The sequence below is a fragment of the Penicillium solitum genome (assembly GCF_028829755.1).
Source record: "Penicillium solitum strain IBT 25940 chromosome Unknown utg000004l_segment0_segment0, whole genome shotgun sequence".
Classification (NCBI taxonomy): Eukaryota; Fungi; Ascomycota; class Eurotiomycetes; order Eurotiales; family Aspergillaceae; genus Penicillium; species Penicillium solitum.
The window spans coordinates 2,507,473-2,526,366 of record NW_027072124.1 but is presented as its reverse complement, the minus strand read 5'-3'; the positions used below and the strand labels follow the sequence as shown (position 1 = coordinate 2,526,366).

The 18,894-nt window shown below is 47.0% G+C and overlaps 8 protein-coding genes across 8 annotated transcripts; 4 read left to right on the top strand and 4 right to left on the bottom strand.

Moving 5' to 3' along the window:
- Window positions 1–516: 516 nt before the first annotated feature.
- Window positions 517–4,590, top strand: N7455_006955 (ABC transporter ATP-binding protein; the record flags this gene model as incomplete). Its single annotated transcript, XM_040953493.2, has 3 exons — window positions 517–552; window positions 600–1,518; window positions 1,577–4,590. 3 exons carry the CDS (start codon window positions 517–519, stop codon window positions 4,588–4,590), a joined length of 3,969 nt encoding a protein of 1,322 aa, XP_040815908.2.
- A 154-nt stretch (window positions 4,591–4,744) lies between these two features.
- On the bottom strand, window positions 4,745–6,161 carry N7455_006954 (uncharacterized protein; the record flags this gene model as incomplete). Its single annotated transcript, XM_040953616.2, has 4 exons — window positions 4,745–4,785; window positions 4,834–5,496; window positions 5,558–5,908; window positions 5,966–6,161. 4 exons carry the CDS (start codon window positions 6,159–6,161, stop codon window positions 4,745–4,747), a joined length of 1,251 nt encoding a protein of 416 aa, XP_040816066.2.
- A 364-nt stretch (window positions 6,162–6,525) lies between these two features.
- Window positions 6,526–7,273, top strand: N7455_006953 (GNAT family N-acetyltransferase; the record flags this gene model as incomplete). The annotated part of the gene is made up of 2 exons (XM_040953479.1): window positions 6,526–6,916; window positions 6,972–7,273. 2 exons carry the CDS (start codon window positions 6,526–6,528, stop codon window positions 7,271–7,273), a joined length of 693 nt encoding a protein of 230 aa, XP_040815841.1.
- Window positions 7,274–8,330: 1,057 nt separating this feature from the next.
- On the top strand, window positions 8,331–9,910 carry N7455_006952 (arylsulfotransferase family protein; the record flags this gene model as incomplete). The annotated part of the gene is made up of 2 exons (XM_040953601.2): window positions 8,331–9,164; window positions 9,227–9,910. 2 exons carry the CDS (start codon window positions 8,331–8,333, stop codon window positions 9,908–9,910), a joined length of 1,518 nt encoding a protein of 505 aa, XP_040815915.1.
- A 358-nt stretch (window positions 9,911–10,268) lies between these two features.
- Window positions 10,269–12,355, bottom strand: N7455_006951 (uncharacterized protein; the record flags this gene model as incomplete). Its single annotated transcript, XM_065605466.1, has 4 exons — window positions 12,237–12,355; window positions 11,942–12,173; window positions 11,600–11,887; window positions 10,269–11,520 (listed from the first exon to the last, which is right to left on the bottom strand). Exons 2-4 carry the CDS (start codon window positions 12,160–12,162, stop codon window positions 10,269–10,271), a joined length of 1,761 nt encoding a protein of 586 aa, XP_065461320.1. The 5' UTR covers window positions 12,163–12,173; window positions 12,237–12,355.
- A 1,006-nt stretch (window positions 12,356–13,361) lies between these two features.
- N7455_006950 (uncharacterized protein) lies at window positions 13,362–14,360 on the bottom strand (the record flags this gene model as incomplete). The annotated part of the gene is made up of 1 exon (XM_040953690.2): window positions 13,362–14,360. One exon carries the CDS (start codon window positions 14,358–14,360, stop codon window positions 13,362–13,364), a length of 999 nt encoding a protein of 332 aa, XP_040815956.2.
- A 1,020-nt stretch (window positions 14,361–15,380) lies between these two features.
- On the top strand, window positions 15,381–16,977 carry N7455_006949 (uncharacterized protein; the record flags this gene model as incomplete). Its single annotated transcript, XM_040953513.2, has 2 exons — window positions 15,381–15,492; window positions 15,557–16,977. 2 exons carry the CDS (start codon window positions 15,381–15,383, stop codon window positions 16,975–16,977), a joined length of 1,533 nt encoding a protein of 510 aa, XP_040815848.1.
- Window positions 16,978–17,751: 774 nt separating this feature from the next.
- Window positions 17,752–18,243, bottom strand: N7455_006948 (uncharacterized protein; the record flags this gene model as incomplete). The annotated part of the gene is made up of 2 exons (XM_040953575.2): window positions 17,752–17,875; window positions 17,990–18,243. 2 exons carry the CDS (start codon window positions 18,241–18,243, stop codon window positions 17,752–17,754), a joined length of 378 nt encoding a protein of 125 aa, XP_040816090.2.
- Window positions 18,244–18,894: the final 651 nt, after the last annotated feature.

The following is an 18,894-nucleotide window of genomic DNA, read 5'->3' as shown; positions in this document are numbered from 1 at the left end:
TCGGGATGTGCCCCTTAGACCCGAACCCGAAATTTTTTGAGTTTGATAGTTACAATTACCCCAACTTACCCTAAGAAAATAAAATTCGCAATAGCCAAGCAGCCACCAGGGTGAACTTTCCGGAATAGAGCCAAAATACAGTAGAGATCATCGCATCGGAAATTGCTAGACCTTTCTCAAATCAGGTCTTTTCCCGGACGAAGGGTATATATGGCATTCTCGGCCAAGCCCTAGGTCCAGCCCCGCCCCCAAGAAGCTCCAAGACCAAAACAAAAAAAAAACAACAAATACATACTCTTGGCTCTTGGCGGTTGTTATTTACTAGTCGATCTGATAAAGGGTCCAATCTTACGTATCGTCCGACGTCGGCTTTTCACTGTAAATTCTTGGTAATCGAGTCAATCGACGAGTGGAGCTCATAGGTTTCTGCCACAGCATATTTACCTTTAGGATAAAATAACAAATGATCTTCCTCAATGCTCTCATCCATTCACGTCAATAGAGAGAATTTTTATTATGGCTACTGAAGATACACCAGCGCAAAAGCGCAGCGTATGTCACCCCCAGATCCTTTAGGTTCTCGAGCTGACACGTCACAGTGGAGGGAGAAAGCTGTTTTCTTTCGCCTGTTCGTCTATGGGGAGCCTAGCAGATCAGATATCGCCCTCCTTGTCCTCGGCCTTGTCTCCGCAGTTGCCTCCGGAATCCCTTTTCCGATCATGTCTATTGTGTTTGGTCAATTGGTGGACGAGATGAACTCGACGACCTGCAACGCCAACAGCACCAATGGCGACTCATACCAAGATGGTATCAACCAGAAAGTCTTGTTGATTGTCTACATCGGCATTGCCTACCTCTTCTTGATCTATATTTATGTGCTTAGCTGGAATCTGACTGGCGAGAGATTGGCTCAGCGTCTCCGTGAGAAATATTTCAAAGCCCTTCTCCGCCAGGATGTGGCCTTCTTCGACAACCTCCCAGCTGGCGAGGCGTCCTCGAGAATTACAGGTGACATTACTACCGTGCAACAAGGAACATCTGAAAAGGTCGGCATCGTGATCAACAGTCTTGCCTTCTTCGTCACCGCGTACATCGTGGCTTTCATTAAGGATCCTAAGTTGGCTGGAATGTTGGTCTCCTTGACTCCCGCCTACTTGATCATGTCTCTGCTGGGTGGATATTTCGTGCAAAAGTATTTCGGTCGCGCGCTAGAAAGCATGACCAAGGCATCTTCAGTGGCACTCGAGGCATTTTCCAACACAATGGTGGTTCATGCTTTCTCAGCCAACGCCCGGCTGGAGGAGAAGTTCATCGAGTTTTTGAACCCGTCCAGGATTGCGGGAATTCGCAAATCAATTGCCACGGCCACACAGGCGGGTTTGCTTTATTTCATTGCCTTCTCGGCCAATGCATTGGCCTTCTGGCAAGGGTCTACGCAGATTGCGGATTCGGTAGAGTCCGATGCGGGCGGCATGACAGTCGGGGCAACATACACTGTGATTTTTATTTTAGTCGATGGTGAGTGTCTATATTCGTGCATTAATGTGACCTCTTGCTAACTCGGTTTATCTCTCAGCGTCCTTGATCCTCAGTACAGTGGCACCTTTCATCCAAAGCTTCGACGCCGCTTCGGTTGCCTTCACGAAATTGAAGGCTGATATAGAACACTCATCCACAATTGACGGCACTGCGAAGGATGTTGGAGAGGTCTTGTCCGAGGTCAAGGGCCACGTGGAGCTGCGTGATGTTTCATTCCGCTTCCCTTCTCGTCCGGATAAGCCAGTCCTTCAAAATCTGTCACTTTCCTGTCCTGCTGGCCAACAAACCGCCATTGTCGGCTTGTCCGGGAGTGGAAAATCTACTGTCGCCGGCTTAGCAACGAGATTCTACGATGCGACCGAAGGAACTGTTATGTTGGACGGACATGATGTCAAAGGCCTGAATGTGCGTGCATTGAGGAGCCATATTAGTCTTGTCCAACAAGAGCCTTGTCTTCTGGATCGATCAATCTTTGAGAACATTGCCTTGGGTCTGATCAATTCCCCTGTACACACTCATCTTCAATCGATCCTGACCGGCACCGCGCTGGTTGAAATTGCTGCCGCTGTGAGGGAGGGCCAAGCCCTTGCGGTCGCCTCTCTAGAACACGGTGACCAGGCGCGGGAGGTGGTAGACTTGGTTGAAGGTGCCGCAAAGCTGGCTGATGCCAGCGGGTTTATTGAGAAGCTCCAAGAAGGCTACGGTACTTCAGTTGGTTCTAGCGGGAACTTGATCAGTGGTGGACAGAAGCAGCGTATCTCTTTGGCCCGGGCCTTAGTGAAAGACCCCGGGATTCTCATCCTCGACGAGGCTACAGCGTCTTTGGACTCAGCGACAGAAATGCGCATCCAACGAGCCTTGGAAAATGTGGCCGTGGGGCGAACTGTTATTACCATTGCCCATCGTCTGTCTACCATCAGAAATGCGGATAACATCATCGTCATGAGACAAGGAAAGCTTGTTGAACAAGGCCGTCATACGGAGCTACTGGCAGCCAATGGTGCCTACGCAGAGCTGGTTCGCCTTCAGAACCTCAATGTCGATAGTGCGCAAGAGGGAGCCTCCACCCGATCGGTGTCACCTGTGAATCAAATAACAGAAAAGGCCGAGCCCTGTCTTTCCGTGGCCGATGATATCCGCGATAAAGATGAAACAGTCGATACCTCTACTTCCCAAGACTCCAAGCCCAAAGAAACCGGCGGTGTTGTCGATACACAGAGGTCATTTTCCTCAACAGCCAGCTCACTGGGCTCTATGTTCCGACCGTATGCATTTGTTCTGGTCCTCGCCGTGACAGGCGCTGTTGTTATTGGAGGCACATACTGTGCCTCGGCAGTGATCTTTGGTAATGTCGTGGGTAAGCTGAGTGGATGCGAGGAACCTCAGAATATCCGCGATGCTGGAGAGTTCTACGGACTCATGTTCTTTGTCCTTGCCATTATTGAATTCTTTGCAAATCTGGTCAGCTGGTCTCTCTTTGGTTGGATGGCAGAAAACGTGATCTACAAAGTGCGAGTTCTTTCACTGCGATCCATTCTCGAGCAGGATCTCCAATGGCACGAATCCAATGACCGCAACCCATCATTGTTGCTTTCCTTGATCACCAAGGACAGCAGTGCTCTTGCAGGCCTGACGGGCTCCGTTGTATGCACAATTTTGTCTATTCTCATCAACCTATTTGCTGCCATTATCATGTCGCACATTATCGCATGGCGTATCGCCATTGTCTGCCTTGCCGTGGTACCTTTGCTGCTGGCTGCTGGCTGGATGCGAGTTACCTCATTGGCACAGTTTGAAGAGCGACACCTGGAGGCTTTTGCTCGCTCGGTGGGAATCACAGTGGAGGCTGTCAACTCGATCAAGACCGTCATGTCTCTCTCCGTTGAAGACGAGATTATGGGAACGTACCGTCGTTCATTAGCAGCACCCATGAAGGAGATAACCCGCCAAAGTGCATGGGCCAATGTCTGGCTTGCCATCGGGTATGGCCTCAGCAACTTCTTATATGGCCTGGCATATTGGTGGGGAGCGAAAAACATCATTGCAGGGTATTATACTCAGACACAGTTTTTCATCGTTCAGCTGGCGCTGCTCGTCAGCTCACAGCTATGGGGACAGATGTTTGCCCTGGCCCCTGATGTCTCGCGCGCCTTCCAGGCCACCCGCCGCTTGTTAAATCTGCTAGACCTGGGATCCACGAAGAAACTGTCAGCCCCCATCCAAACTTTGCCTAGCAAGCTTTTACAGTCTGCAAGCGACATTGAATCCACGGCAACCACCCGCGAGAAGGTCGATGACACTCGCAATGGTATCAGCGTATCCCTCAAACAGGTCCATTTTGCGTATCCTGCACGGCCAGATACCCGCGTGCTTCATGGCTTAGATTTGAACGTCAAGCCGGGTCAGTTTGCCGCCTTGGTTGGACCCAGTGGTGCTGGAAAATCCACTATTATTGCCCTTGTCGAGCGCCTATACTCCCCCGCATCCGGCACCGTCCATGTTGATGGCCGAGATGTTGCCTATGGTGACATCTCATTCCGTGACTCCATCGCATATGTACCACAGCAGAGTGTTTTGTTCGAAGGAACTATTCGCTTTAATCTTGGCCTTGGCGCGCGACCTGGCCACGAAGTTACGCAAGAGGAGTTGGAAGAAGCATGTCAATTAGCCAATATCCACGACGTCATTGTGCAACTTCCCGACGGATACGATACACACTGCGGGCCAAATGGTGATCGTCTGTCCGGGGGGCAGAAGCAGCGACTGGCTATCGCGCGGGCGCTGATCCGAAAGCCGAAGTTGTTGCTCCTAGACGAGTCAACCAGTGCGTTGGACGCAGAGTCCGAGCGATTGCTCCAGGACGGATTGGAGAAGGCATCCAAAAACATGACGGTAATCGCAATTGCGCATCGTTTGTACACGATTCGTAAGGCGGATGTAATTTTCTTGATCGAGGATGGGCGTTGTGTTGAGCAAGGCACTCACGCCCAGCTAATCGAGCGGAGTGAGACTTACAGGGTCAATGCCTTGAACCAAACAGTGGATGGATAAATGTTCCTGGATAGAAAAAAGTAGATAGCTGATTTTTCCTTCTATTTCTGTTGATATAGATCTATATTGTTTAATCCCATTCATTTATGAGACAATTCCACAATCCCCTGGTACATAAAATATCGTTTCATGACTTTTCTATCAATTTGAACATTTACTCAGTTGCTTCTCCCAAGCGCATCCATCTCCAACAAACTGATTTTATTAGCTTAATCAATCCGGCTGCAAGAATTGTCAACTTACTTCCATGTCCTAGATCATCATTGAAGAACATATTGCGGATCTCGTCACCCGTGGACAGTCCCATGGTCGGAAAGTACCCAACAGCGGTTTTCCCAAGGGCCAATGCCATCATGGGAGCTACCTCAACCAACTCGACGAACTTGGGTTCCGTATTGTACCGCTCCGCTAGCATCTGCTGGTGGATATTGACAGCTGCGCAGTGCCCCTGGTGCATCGCCGCCCCACCACGCTTAATACCAGACCAGGAGACAATATCACCAGCAGCATAATGATATTTCTTGTTCGGCACATCTGCGGAGAATTGAAGACTGGGCGTGATACGGACATATCCTTCGGGATCGCAGGCATCCTTGGGAAGATATGAGGATGTTGGCGTAAACCGTGAAACGGCATTAATTACATGGTCAGCAATGAGCTCTCGGTCATCCGAGAGCTTGAGTGTGTACTTCGCCGGAGCAGAGTCGCTACCGAGAACTGTATCCTGGACGCGTGCTCCCAGCACTACTTCGACCTTGCACTCTTTCAGCATTTCAAGGGCCTTTGCTTTGAACTCATCGGGGAGGTCCTCGGAGGAGAGCAGCTGTTGCCGAGAGTGAACGAGGGTCACCTTTGTCTGAGGCTGGAGCATCTTAATCTCAGCGGCGATCTCGATGCCGACAGCACCTGCGACGAACCAGTCAATTGGTACAACTAAAACGGAAAACGGAAGAAAGATGACACATACCCCCTCCAATAACAACCACACCTTCCACGGCTTTCTCAATAGTCTGCACAGAGTCTGCAGTTTCGGCAAGATATGCCTCCCGAGTCAAAGACTTGGGTGCACTGGGCCACTCCCTTCGCAATCCGGAGCACGTAACAATGTAGTCGTATTTCTCCTCGACAATCTTGTGCCCATCATTCGCAGTATTCTGACGGATTCGTGCGATCCGGGACTTGCAATCTATCGAGTCTACTCGTCCTTGTATGTGACTGATATCGGGGGACTGGAGAGCGGGAATATCCGCAAACTTGTTCCAGAACGTGCTAGCATCGGCGTTGGAAGCTATGGCTAATGGCAGTCCAATCAGGTGGTCTTAAAGAATTACTGTCAGTGACATGCTTTCAAATGTTACGTGAGCATACCACATACAATAACCGTCGCGCTCATCCACGATGGTAACTTGCACGGGAATCTTGTTCTCTGGGCCCTGGTCGTTCTCAGTCAGGTTGAATCGACATTTCCGGCCATGACACAGGTCAACAAGGTTAAGAGTTGCGGCCAACCCGGAATAAGACCCTCCAACAATGAGAACCTTGAAGGGCGGCTGTTCTTCGAGACCAGGCATGGCGGCGATCACTATAGTCGGCTTTGGTAATAATAGGGGGGTTGTTGGGATGGGAAAAAGAAGAAGAAACCAAACCAGGAGCCGGCAAATCCACCCGAGTAACAGACCGGATCAACATCACTAAACTACGTTTAGGCCAAATGTTTCATTACCCGGCCCCGGAGGAAATACAGCCAATTACGTACCTACGTAACTTTAACTTTCAATGCAACCTTGTCTTATCAGATCCGACTTCGGGAGCCTTGGCGCCAAGGAAGCAATTTGTTGAATACTGATGCACTTAATACCAGACTGCTACTTTCTTCAACTCTTTCTGATCTATTCCTCAATAGTGATTATACTTTTCTTTTTTTTTGCATTCAATATGGGCTTTGTTGTTGTCCCCGCCACTCTCCCCGATATCCGGGCCATCTACGATGTCTGGTTTGCGGCATTCAAAGGCCAATTGATCCTGGACCTCATCTACCCAGGAACCGATCTCAACGATGAGGCTTTCCGTAAAGTCCACACCGAAGGGACTCTTGAATATTGGAAAGGATTGAGCATGGAGCACACCTTCCAATGCATTGACACCGACACCGGTAAAATCGCCGGCATGGCGACTTGGCAAGTCTACTGGCGGGAAAGGACCACCGAAGAGCGTCAGAAGCCGTGGATTGGATGGTTAGAAGGTGAACAACGAGAGCGTGCCGAAGGCTTTTTGGGACAGCTTTGGGAAAAGAGGGAGAAGTGGATTGGGCCCAAGAGGCATGTGTGTGAGTAGCTACCGATTCTTATATTGATTATAACCATATATTGACCCGGCGACAGACTGTCACACAGTTGCAGTGCATCCAGACTACCAGGGTAGAGGTATCGGAGCACAGCTTATGCAATGGGGAATAAACGTGGCAGAGCAGCTGAATTTGCCGATTTACCTCGAGTCAACAGTGGAGGGGGTCCCCTTGTATCAAAAACTTGGCTTCCAGACTCTCTCGGAGGACATCCTGTTCAAGCCCGAAATTACCAGGGTCGAAAAAGAGGTTCGAGCACCACTCATGGTGAAAATGCCCACAGCTGCGGGAAACACGGCATTTGAGGAATGGGCGGAGGACAAGAATTCCTCTGTATAAATTAGGTATCTACATACTTTTGTTTAGGCCTTCAATGCAAGACACGATTGGCTACATGCTCGTATAACATTCCAGAATCCCATATTCCAACACTAAGAGAACCTCCCATGTGCGTACAACTTTAAACTGCATTTACACACACGTTCCTAGCCTGCGGCGTGTAAAATATGCAGCAAAATCTAAGCTTGTCACACGGGCGATAACTCCGACTAATTCCAGTAAGCAGACGATGAAACCGGCGATCCCTTTCCAACAGTCTTGGCAGCTAGTTTGAGAGTTACCCAGAGGCCCAAGCAAACTGAGAGTTAGAGCCAAGACTTGGCGTATTTGTGAAGGTGAGGGTTTTTTATCAGATCCGTGAAATCCTTTTGTCAATCGAATTTTTCATGCCGAGCTAAGAATGACAACAGGGGCACACCAAACGAGAAGGGGAACGAGACGGTAATCCATAGTGTCGCCGCCACGCCCGGTAAATCCATCGGTAGATGATCAAGTGAACGGCAGTTTTTGTGTGTATCAATGAGGGCTGGGGTATATCACTGTGGGGATAACGACGGGTCGGCATATCTTAAAGAGAGTTCTAAGGGTAAATTCCAAGATTAGTTCTAATGGTAAATTACGGTCGTATATACTCCACCCCGAGCTGACCCATCCCCATGCCATGGATGTGACGGATATGAGAAACTCGGAACGAGCTCGGCAAGTGTCGATCAGTCCCTGGCGTTCAGTCTGACCTTCACTCTTACAGATACCCTGGAATACGGGTAATATAACCCAGTCTAGTGTACCGTATTGAAAAACAATGTGGAGCCGTTAATCTAATCTGATTAAGAATTATCAGATGGTCCCCAAACAGTCCACTGGACCTAGATACAACTGAATTCTTCAGGACGATCCTAATACCGAATTAAATCAGTCGTATCAGAGAGTGAGTTGGCTCGCCGACATCGGCTGGACAGTGGGATTTCCAAGCAATTCTAGTCATATATTTGAGTTTGAGACATCCAGGAAAACCAAAGAATTAGTAGTCCACACTTGCAGGGAAGTCAATCCTGCCATGCGTTATTTTTCCGCCTTTGCCGCCGTTTGTGGGCTCCAGGCTACCCTTGTTGTAGCTGACAACACTACTTGGCCCTGGCAAACGTTCAAGTCCAGCCCTCACGAGCCGCCGAATCTCACAGTCTCCAAATCCGGCCTTGTCAGCCCTGGATACCTCTTCTTCGATCAATCATGGGACGCACATCAGTACAGCGTGTTTGTAATGTCGGACAGCAACGAGCTTGTCTGGCAGAGCCCGCCTGGTGACCTTAAGGGTTTCCGAGTACAGAAGCTGGATGGGAAGCCTGTCCTGACGTACTTCAACGGTCTTGGGGTCCCAGAGCCCTTTGGTTGGGGATACGGTATTATCCAAGTCTTGGATGAGTCCTATCAAAGTATCTACAATGTCTCCGTGACAAACGACAACTACACGGCCTTGGGCAGCATTGACAGCTCCTCTTTTGTATCTTGGATTGACATGCACGAGAACACGATCACGTCCGATGGGACAATGCTAGTCACTGGCTACAATGTCACTCAGACTGATCTCAGTTCCGTGGGAGGTCCCAAGAATGGCTGGATTGCTGACTCACTCTTCTATGAGATTGATGTTAAGACCAACGAAATACTTTTCCGCTGGAGTGCCCTGGACCATATTGATCAGATTCCTTTGGAAAATGTACAGCCGTTCTACCCTATTCAAGACTGGGGACACAACAGCAGCTCTCCCTATGGCTACTTTCACATCAACTCAGTGGACAAGTTTCAAGATGGAACGTACATCATTTCTTCTCGTTACTACTGTTCGCTGTTTAAGATCGCGAAGGACGGATCGGTTGACTGGACGCTTCAGGTAAATTCAAGCTACTTCAATTTAATCACAAGTATGTCCTATATGCTAACAATGTACAATAGGGCCAAACTGGCGGCGACTTTGAACTCAATGGAATCAAATTCAGCTACCAACACGACGCCCGCATCCACAATGAGGCCAAGGATACATTCGTGCTTAGCATTTTTGACAATGCCAACTCTGATGTTCAGAATGGCACTGATCACACTGAAGGCATATTGATGAACGTCAATCCAGCTACTCGCCAAGTCTCCCTTATCCAAGCTCTCCACGATCAAGAAGATGAGATCTTTTCAACTTCCCAAGGAAACACACAATTGCTGCCTCAAAACCATGTATTGATGGGCTACGGGTCAAATCCTAAAATCAAGGAGTACAATGCCAACGGGTCTTGTGTCATGACTGCCCAGTTTGGATTCGATGATGTCGTCGCAAGTTACCGAGCGTATCGCTCCCCCTGGGTCGGAGTCCCCGAAACTCTCCCCGATGTGTTTTCTTGTGTTGACGAGGGCCGTAACACAACCAATGTTTATATGAGTTGGAACGGAGCCACTCAGCATAAAGAGTGGAAGGTCTTTGGGGGTGCTACTAGTTCAGACCTGAGTCCCATCGCAGTGAGACGGAAGACAGGATTTGAGACTATGGCGAGCATCAAAGGAAGACTTGGGTATGTTCGTGTAGAAGCTCACGGCCTGGGGATCCAGAAAGGTGTTTCCAAAATTGTACCGGTAAAGAGTCAGTGTTAGGGATTATATAGGATTGCAATCTTGTAACTTAGTGAGCATAGACAACGAGAGGACTTGAAATGTATTAATCTTGATAGAATAGTACTTCTGGTTTTTGATATGATGGCCATGCCTTAAAATAGTAATAACTCAAAGCATACTTACGTTGGAATCCCTACTTGGCCATGTAGAAGCCCCCTACTCATTGGTCTATTGTTTTCAGCGAGCTATACTCTTCGATCCTATATTGTATATATCAATCGTATGACTGACAAATAACTAGAGAAACATTATTACATACTGACTCCTACTAGCTTCAATCTGATCCCCAGAAGCTTCATCTGCCAGCTTCACACTTTTCTATCAACGGCACATCAGCTTAAATCACGCGTCCCTTGACCTGCTTCAGATCCTTTATCTTAATGTCTCTCCACATAGCAGCACACCCCCAAGCAACTACCAGCATACAAACACTGGTAATGAGCATATATCGCTGCGCATCACCATAAGCGTGAGCAATGGCATTCCGAGCCGGGCTTCCCCACTCATACGACAGCTGAGCCGTAATATCCGAATACACCGATGCGACATTCACCTCCGCTGGCACGTATTTGGCCAGCGCTTTCGGGAACTCACTGGTCCAGATAGCGGCGGACACAGTTGATCCAATCGCACTGCCAATACTACCGAACAGGTTCAGCATAGCAAGTATAACAGCGATGTGCTGGTGATCGGAAGGCGCCATCATAGCGAGCTCGCCGCAGATAACAGTAGTTCCACCAGCGAAGGCGACGAAGATCTGAGTCATGCAAATGTATCCAATACCCGCATCGGGCTGACGGAATTTAATCATCAGTCCAACGCCCAGAATCATAAGCGGGAATGAGAAGTAGACCGCCAGCCACTTGAAGCGACCAGTCCAGCGGATTAGGAAGCCGACGAGGAGACAAAAGAGGCAGGATCCAACTCTGTAAATGGCTGAGACATAGCTGGCTTCTGTGACATCCAGACCCCAAACGACCTGCAGCATTGATCCGAAGTAACTACCCCAGACCATCGAGTTGAAAAATTCAAAGATGAACATTAGCCCGCCGAAGAAGACGGTTCGGTCCATCAATAGATTGAATGGGATGAAGGTCACTGGGGCCCATAATCGCTCGTAGAGAGCGAATGCGATGAGCAAAAGCCCTCCAAAAACGATCATGCAGATAATCATCGCCGACCGCCATTGATCCTTTTGATATGACCAGAGACTGAATGGAAGTAGGAACAAGGCCATTCCACCAGCGAGAAGAATGATTCCAATCAAGTCCACCTCTATGCAGTATTGCTTTACTGTAGACAAGGTGAGCGGACCACGGCTGGGTGCGAGCAGGCCCATCTTCTTGGCCTTTTGCTGATTCCAGAAGAACAGAAGACACAGAGGAGCCACCACGACCGGAACGATGATGGTGAATACTCCAAATCCCCATCGCCAGCCGGGGCCTTCGAGGACACTCTGGGAGATCGGCCCCCCGATCCAGGTCGTGATTATGTATGGCGAGGTTGCGAACGACAACATGAGGGCACGGTTCTTCAATGCAGATGTGTCTGAAATGAAAACTGTCAAACAATAGCTGACTCCTTGGGATCTAGAAGTTGTCGCAAATTAGCTAGGCTGTTGGAAAGACATTGAAGAAGAAAAAAAAAGGCTCAATATGGATATCATACCCCACGGATGAGAAAACCTGTGCAGCCGCGTAGGTCTGAACGTTGCCGCAGCCCGCCATCATGATGAAACCCACAACCCAAATGATCAACATCAAAGACATACCCTGAGGACGACCCCACGAGTCCAATATCTTTGCCAAGGGAATTTTACTCAAACCTCCAATGATATTAGCCATGATACTCGTGGCGGCAGTCAAAGAATGAAGCATGAAAGCACTGGTCACATAAGGGTTTAGAGACCGGATGACGACCTCCTGGATGGAGGTAACAAAATAGATAAACCAAATGCTTCACACAAGAAAAGTCAGTGTGTTGGACGTTAAATCATGAAGAGATTCTCACATCGCATATGCCAGGATCAGATGAGACTTAGTCCAAACGACTGCCGCGGCCTGAACTCCCTTCACACCAGCCTGAGCCTCTTGGTCGAGAGACTCATTATCCGAGTTTCCATGGTCATCAGTCGTGTCTTTCGGTGTGTGGGCTGTCTCTGGCTCTTTCTCAGAGGAATGGATAACGTCAGAGCTCATATCGCGAGCGATCTCCGTTTCCTTCGATGCCATGGCGAGAGATTCTATGATTCGAATACTAACTTGGCCAAGAACCGCCGATCAGTGGGATTGGGATACATATATACCTTGGTTTATTAGGTCCGCATTAGCCCGATATCGGTAAGTAACAAGGAAGATTCTGCGCCAATGAGTAGGTTGGCTCAAGGAAATTGTCCGGTAAGTAATAATTTTTATTGCCGCCAGGTAGATTAGTAGGGGCTGGCCCCCTTGGCGCACCTAAGCGTCAAGAAGATGGATCCATAGCCCTTCCTAGGGGCCTTCTCAGTCCAATAAATTCTGTCCTCGGGCTCCAATGTTCTGATGCCACCCCGGTACGTTTTGATCAGCCCATTTCAGCATTGATTTTTCTTACTTTTTTTTTTCATTCAGAGACACTTTGGGGCCAAGGATTCTAGAGGGTGGCGCTTTCCTTCCTCTCCTCGTTGTGCTGTCTACATGGTAGTATGTATGGTCCTAGTGTAACTATTTGTGTCATACGGTGAATTCGTTTACCGTATTTGAAAAATACCAGGGTGCTTCAAAGTTACGTGTATTTGAACATTGCTGTGTTTTACGCTGTGTTTTCCATCGTATGCTATTTTTTGGTTTTCTCCTCATTAAATCACGTCGCGTGTTGCGCTTCATAAGTATGGAGCAACCTTTTTTCCCCTGCCGGATCATAGTTTCCTATCTGAGCTGGTGTCACATTTACGCCCCCAAAGCTGTAGCCTTCGCTGAGCAACTCTCAATATCTCAACACCAAAAGAAAAAGAAAAACCCAAGAAACGCCACTTGATGGCGTTAGTGTATGACATGAGCCTTTTTGTGTCTCATTTGAGGTTCAGACCATGGATATTTCGAGTAATGAACCTGAGCTGCCAAGAGCACTGTGCTTAGACTGAATTGTTTTGTTTGAAGACTTGTTGCTTAACACCCCACAAGTGTCTCACTGAAGTCACAGGCTATTACGGTGACGCTATGTTCCTTTTCCACAGTAAAAGCGGAGTTTACGTCCTATAATGGGCTTTACACCAACCACTATATTCCTCCAGGCCTCCAGCGCATTCTGTTCTTACGAAAGGAATTCAGGTACAAGGTTCTAACATCTTCTTTATCCGCTATCTATACGGATGAAGTTAGGCTCAAATTCATTTACTTGATGATGTCTTGAATTCCCAATACTACACTTCAAGGTTTTTCCCAGGAGCTACTCACCCATGTAGTGTTTGTTCTCCGCTCACAATCGAAGCGTTGAGCCGTTCTCTAGCATCAGAAACGAATGTCAGATTCAAATCCTTCATTCGATACCGCGTCTGCGTCAGATGATACACCACATAACCAGAAACAAAAGCCTCAACAGCCTTCGATAACCCAGGATGAGCCTTTCCAAGCGTACGCAAAGTCCGAATCACGTCGCTTGTATCATCACAGAGTTTTCTCAGAAACTCAGTCTCAGTCAGCCCTTTACACCTGGCCGAGTTCGTGACGAAATTACAGTTCTCCATCTGAACTATCTCTTTGTAAAATGACATGATGTCATTTATCCAGTTGAAAGCCAATGTCAAATATGGTATCAGCGGTAGGCAGTATCGGAGGCACTCGGCTTCGGAGAATTGTGCGGTTGGAAATAGCATAAAGGAGTAGGCTTCGGCTACGCCGACTTTCAGACGAAAGTAACTGGGGAACAGATGCGCTTCTGCGGGGAATTGAATATTCTCGCTCTCCGCTTCGGCGTAACATGCACTGATGAATTGCAGTGAGTCCTTGATGATCATATCGCCGGCAAATTGACCGAAGATAGAATGAAAGGAGCTCAAGAACTCTCCCATTCTCTCAAGGACCGGGCTTCCTTGAGGTTGCCGCGTCAAGAGGCAGATATTGAATCGCTTTAGGTGATGCTTGAATTCGAGGTCATGGGCAAAATCATCAATGATCAAACAATAAGTAGTGAAAGTTGCCACTGTGCATTGTATGTTGAAGGGGGTTGTTTGAAAAGTCGTGGTTGCAATTCCGATTCCGGTCTTGATCTGTGGCTTGATCTTCGAAACAAATTCATCTGAGAATCCATTATTCCTGAAATGCCGCTTCACTTCGCCTTCGACTGCAGGATATAGTTTCAGAAGAGGAAACTCGTAACCAATGTCCAAAAGAAATTCTTGTATGATTCCAGAAAGCTCTGCCTTAATCTCAGGAAGAGCAGCCATGGCCATTTTGGGAAGATGGAAGGAGTAGGGGAAAGAAAAATGTGGGAAATAAAAAGAAAGACAACATGGATACCTATAAAAGGTGACGAACTTGTGTAACGTATAGCGAAATCGTAAATATGTTAGAAAGTATTTGATGTTGACTATATCGGCGTATTCGACATTCTTAGGTACACTCCAGGGCTAAATCACTGGTATCACATCAGATCAACACTATTAGTATTATGGGTAACAAAGTGTGTCACCAGAGATTTTAGTCCGATTAACTATTAGTACCTGCAAACGATTACCTACGTAGGTATTACTATTCGCCTCCATCACATAGCGAAGGACTCGTATGCCGGGATGTCAGGGCCGGGGGTGAACTCTATGTTGTACCTATAAAGGTGGTAGTACTTATATAATTGTACAGTTATGTACATTAGGAATTGATCCCTTATTGGTCTTGTAATATAAAATGTTTTTTTTTTTTACCTGATCTATGCGAAAGGAATATATATTGATTGATTGATGGGGTATATATAACTAATTATACTTTACAATTATACAACTCCATTAAAAAGGAAAGAAGTACATCTACGTTGTACATCGACATATGCATAATATTGACCAATGCGACCAAAGTCCCGCGTAGCACACTTCGTCGCCTATACAGTATGAGTGAAAGGAAGGTTGTGAAAGAATTAACATACCAGGAAGTGATCGGAATGGCCCCCACCAAATCCAGAGTCACACGAAAATGAAAGATGACAAGATATCATAGAGGAGGATATCTGCCTCCGCATCTAGGAAGATACAACATGCATAAGCGTCTCTTCCATACCCATCAGATGTTGATTATTTGGTTCGAATGATTGCCCTAAGGCACCAAGGCACCAAAGTAAAATCACGTGCCTAGTACCATATTCAATTTTTCAACCAATCAGAGACCAGGAAAAATCCAAATTGAGATTTCCCAAAGCGGCTCTGCCACTATTTATTTGTTTCTAACAAGCTCGAAATTTCGAGATTTCGATCAGATACTCAATGGCCGACGACATTGAAAGGAATAAAGAGAAACATAGCAATGGCGAGTCACCCCAGCTGCCGGAGTTGCAGCGAAGGCTCAAAAGCCGACATCTACAGATGATCGCAATGGGTAAGAACTCCGAGCTATACACATTTTCGTTCTTTTCTCATTCTTATTATTATTTTCTTTGAAGGAGGTGCCATCGGTACAGGTCTATTTATTGGTAGTGGGAGTGCAATTGCTACTGCAGGCCCCGTTGGCGCCCTGATTGCATTCACCTTCATTGGCTCAATCGTATATTCAGTCATGATAGCCTTGGGTGAGGTGGCCACCTACCTACCGATCCCAGGAGCCTTTGCTACTTATGCGACACGCCTGGTCGATCCTAGCTTAGGCTTTGCAATGGGTTGGATCTACTGGTTTTCATGGGCCTCGACATTTGCCCTGGAGTTGACTGCCACTGGCCTAATCATTCAATATTGGGATGACACGATCCCAATGGCAATATTTATTGCTGTGTTCTGGGTTGTTATCATAATTTTGAACATGTTTCCTGTGAGCTGCTACGGTGAAGTCGAGTTTTGGCTTTCAAGCATCAAGATCATCACCGTCGTCGGATTTATGATATTCGCCATTTGCATCAATGCTGGCGTTGGCAGGGAGGGCTATCTGGGATTCAGGTACTGGGTGCATCCAGGCCCGTTCCGTCCTTATCTGATCGAGGATTCTGGACAAGACGCTCTGGCGAAATTCGTCGGATTTTGGGCGATTTTGATCAAAGCCGGGTTTTCCTACCAAGGTACTGAGCTTGTCGGCATTGCTGCGGGTGAAACGGAAAATCCTCGCAAGAACATTCCCTCGGCCATTCGAAAGACCTTTTTCCGCATCGTGTTTTTCTTTGTTTTTACTATTTTCTTCGTCGGTATCGTCGTGCCATCCAACGACGAACGCCTTACCGACAATGACAGCGGTGCAAATGTGGATGCATCCCCCTTTGTTATCGCTGCGAAACGTGCCGGTGTCAACGTCCTACCTAGTATCATCAACGCGGTCCTACTTACGGTGGTACTTTCCGCTGCCAATTCGAATGTTTACAGCGGGAGTCGAATTCTTGTCGGTTTAGCTCATGAGGGTTTCGCTCCTCGCTTTTTCTTAAAGACGACCAAACACGGCGTGCCCTATGGAAGTGTTGGGTTCACAGCTCTTTTCGGCCTATTGGGTTTCCTCAATGTGTCCAATGCCGGAGCCACTGTTTTCAACTGGTTGATGCAGATTGCTGGGTTGGCCGGTTTTATTACCTGGGCTTCTCTTAATATTTGCCATCTAGCATTTATGAGAGCTTTAGCTGCGCAGGGGGTTCCACGCGACACGCTTCCATATAAGGCTCCCTGGCAGCCCTTTTTCTCGTGGTACGGCTTGTTCTTCAACATGCTTATCATCATTACTCAGGGCTTCACCGCTTTCATTCCGGAGTTCAGTGTCACCGACTTCTTTATCAACTACCTCAGTCTGATTTTGTTTGCGGTGTTATATATTGGTCATAAGGTTGCTTTCCGACCGAAGTTTGTGAAGCCTATTGAGGCGGATATTGACACTGGGCGGTGTGAGGAATGAGGGTTGGGAAATGGGTATGTGGACATGTGAAATAAATGTATTTTAATAGAGTGTATAGAATGGAGATACTAGAATAACATATAGTTATTCAACCTTACTGTTGATATAGTTAACTACAGTAAATATAGTTAAGTAAATGTAGTAGTTATATCAAAGTTGGGGAATAAATTCTAATCTGTCATGGATAACCTAGTGGAAGGCTCACCGCCATGCTAATTACCCTGCTTCGGCTGTCAAGGTCAGCAGGAAAGGTGCCTGGTACGAATCCTGGGGTTGGCATTTTCACTCGTGCGAGTAATCCACGACGCTGGAAGCCACTAAGCAATGGAAATGACCCTTGAGGGAAGCAATTCTGCAGAGACATTTCCACCCCGGGATGGCGTCGCCAGATTACACCGTCCTGTTACAGGGAACTTGGCAATTTGGTGTGACAACTACTATTACTACTATTTTTGTTTTTCTTTTTTGTTTTTCTTTTTTTTTTTTTTTTTTTTTTTTTTGAAGCTATTCAAAACACCCCCTTAATATTGATTTTTTTATTATTACCTTACTTACCCTCTTATCCTGTGAATACATGAACTCAACCATACACTTTGACCTAGGGAATATATTGAGATACCACAACAAGTTAAACACGCTAACAATAGCATGCATGATAAAAAAAATGTACAAAGAAAATCATGAAAAAAATCAACACTCGACCGGTATTCCACACATAAGACAAGAAAAGAAAAACAAAACACACAATCCAGTCCACAAATCAACATTTGAAGATCAAGGTGTCCCCATATGAGTCTCATGCGATGCATGCACCGTATTCTGCGTCTGCTCCAAAACCACAGCATAAAATTTCCCTTCTTCTGAAATATCACGGTAGGGACCTGCAGAGACGACGGCCCTGCAACGATGCAAATTAGCATATGATTTCACATTCAAGTACAGATGATATCAAACAACAAATATAAAAAGAACGAACAAAAAAAAGAAAGAAAGAAAGAAATCAAAAACATACCACCCCTTATACTTCGGCTGATTAAAGATATCCGTAAACACCCTCAGCACTCGCAACGGTAACTCCAGAATAGAAGGCATCTCAGGTCCATCGCCACAAATGGGTAGTCCCAGCTTGTTGACGGGGAGGTAGACGGTCTCCGCGACATTCTGCGGGTTGCGCGTCTCCTGGAAGATGAGGAGACGGCGTGAGGCGTGGGAGTGCGGTCCGCCTGCTGGTGGTGGCCTGGCGTTTGCGCTCGCGCTCATGCTCATCGTGAAGGCTTTTTGGGTATGCAGAGTGCGCAATAGGTTTTTGCGGAGATCCGTGTTGGATTTTCTTTTTCTTGGACTTGGAGTTTGGGGGGAGGAGTTGTTCAGTTTGGCTGTCCTTTTTTTTTTCTTGGTGTTGTTGTTTTTTTAAATTTTTTTCCCTTGGACTTTTGTGCTGTGTCTCTGAATTTGGTGTTTAGAGATAGCGTGTTTTCTTTTGCAGTTTATTAGTATGATCGTCTTGCATATAGTATATAGTTCACCACGGGTTTCTTACTCTCTGTTGACTGTAACGTGTATGGAGGGCGCGACAGGCTCTGCTTATCGTTGGGCGATCAGTGTCCCGATTAGGAGATCGCGGGGCAAAAAGGGGGGGACTTCGAAGAAATGTAATTGTGATGAAGATGAAGATGAAGAAAGATGGGAAGTTGGATGTCGTTTGTTAGTTTTAAGAAGGAAAATAAGCCAACACAAGAGCCCTGGAAGGGACCTCGGGAGGGATTTAATTACATGTACTGAAATGAATTATTAACTAGATATTTAGATCCCATACACAACATGCATTGATCACATTAATTAGATTATTCCTATACTCTAAGTCTCTAGATGACCTAGGTACAATAAAATCACGGTCAACAGACAAAGAAAAAAAAA